At 68.3% G+C, this 315-nt stretch overlaps 1 protein-coding gene across 1 annotated transcript in view; it reads right to left on the reverse strand.

Moving 5' to 3' along the window:
- Sufu (SUFU negative regulator of hedgehog signaling) overlaps positions 1-315 on the reverse strand; it is a 102,555-nt gene that overhangs the window by 100,502 nt on the left and 1,738 nt on the right. The window contains exon 3 of the mRNA XM_010626509.2: positions 190-313. Coding sequence (XP_010624811.1) covers positions 190-313 — 124 coding nt within the window. The remainder of the gene's footprint in view (positions 1-189; positions 314-315) is intronic.

Here is a 315-nt window from a genome sequence, read left to right on the forward strand (position 1 = left end):
CCGCTCCTATACACACCCCCAGGTCTCTCTTCTCCTAAACCCGCTTAACCCTTCGGCGCCCACGGGCCCCTTTAACCCTTTGTCCCCAGCCCTAACTTCAGTCCCAACTGCTGGCCCGCGGCAGGAAGTCCTCCGTCCCAGCGCTTTCACCCCGCCCGGGAGCCCACCCGCCCCGCGACCCGGGCTCACCAGTACTTGACGATAGCGGTCACCTGAAGCGGGTTGGGCTGGTCGGGGTAAAGGCGGCGGCACTCCCCGTAGATGGCGTGCAGTCCCGGGGGAAAGAGCGAGGCGAAGGCCGGCGGGGCGGCGGGG

The sequence above is a fragment of the Fukomys damarensis genome, unplaced genomic scaffold (assembly GCF_012274545.1).
Source record: "Fukomys damarensis isolate Sample0158 unplaced genomic scaffold, DMR_v1.0_HiC HiC_scaffold_8, whole genome shotgun sequence".
Classification (NCBI taxonomy): Eukaryota; Metazoa; Chordata; class Mammalia; order Rodentia; family Bathyergidae; genus Fukomys; species Fukomys damarensis.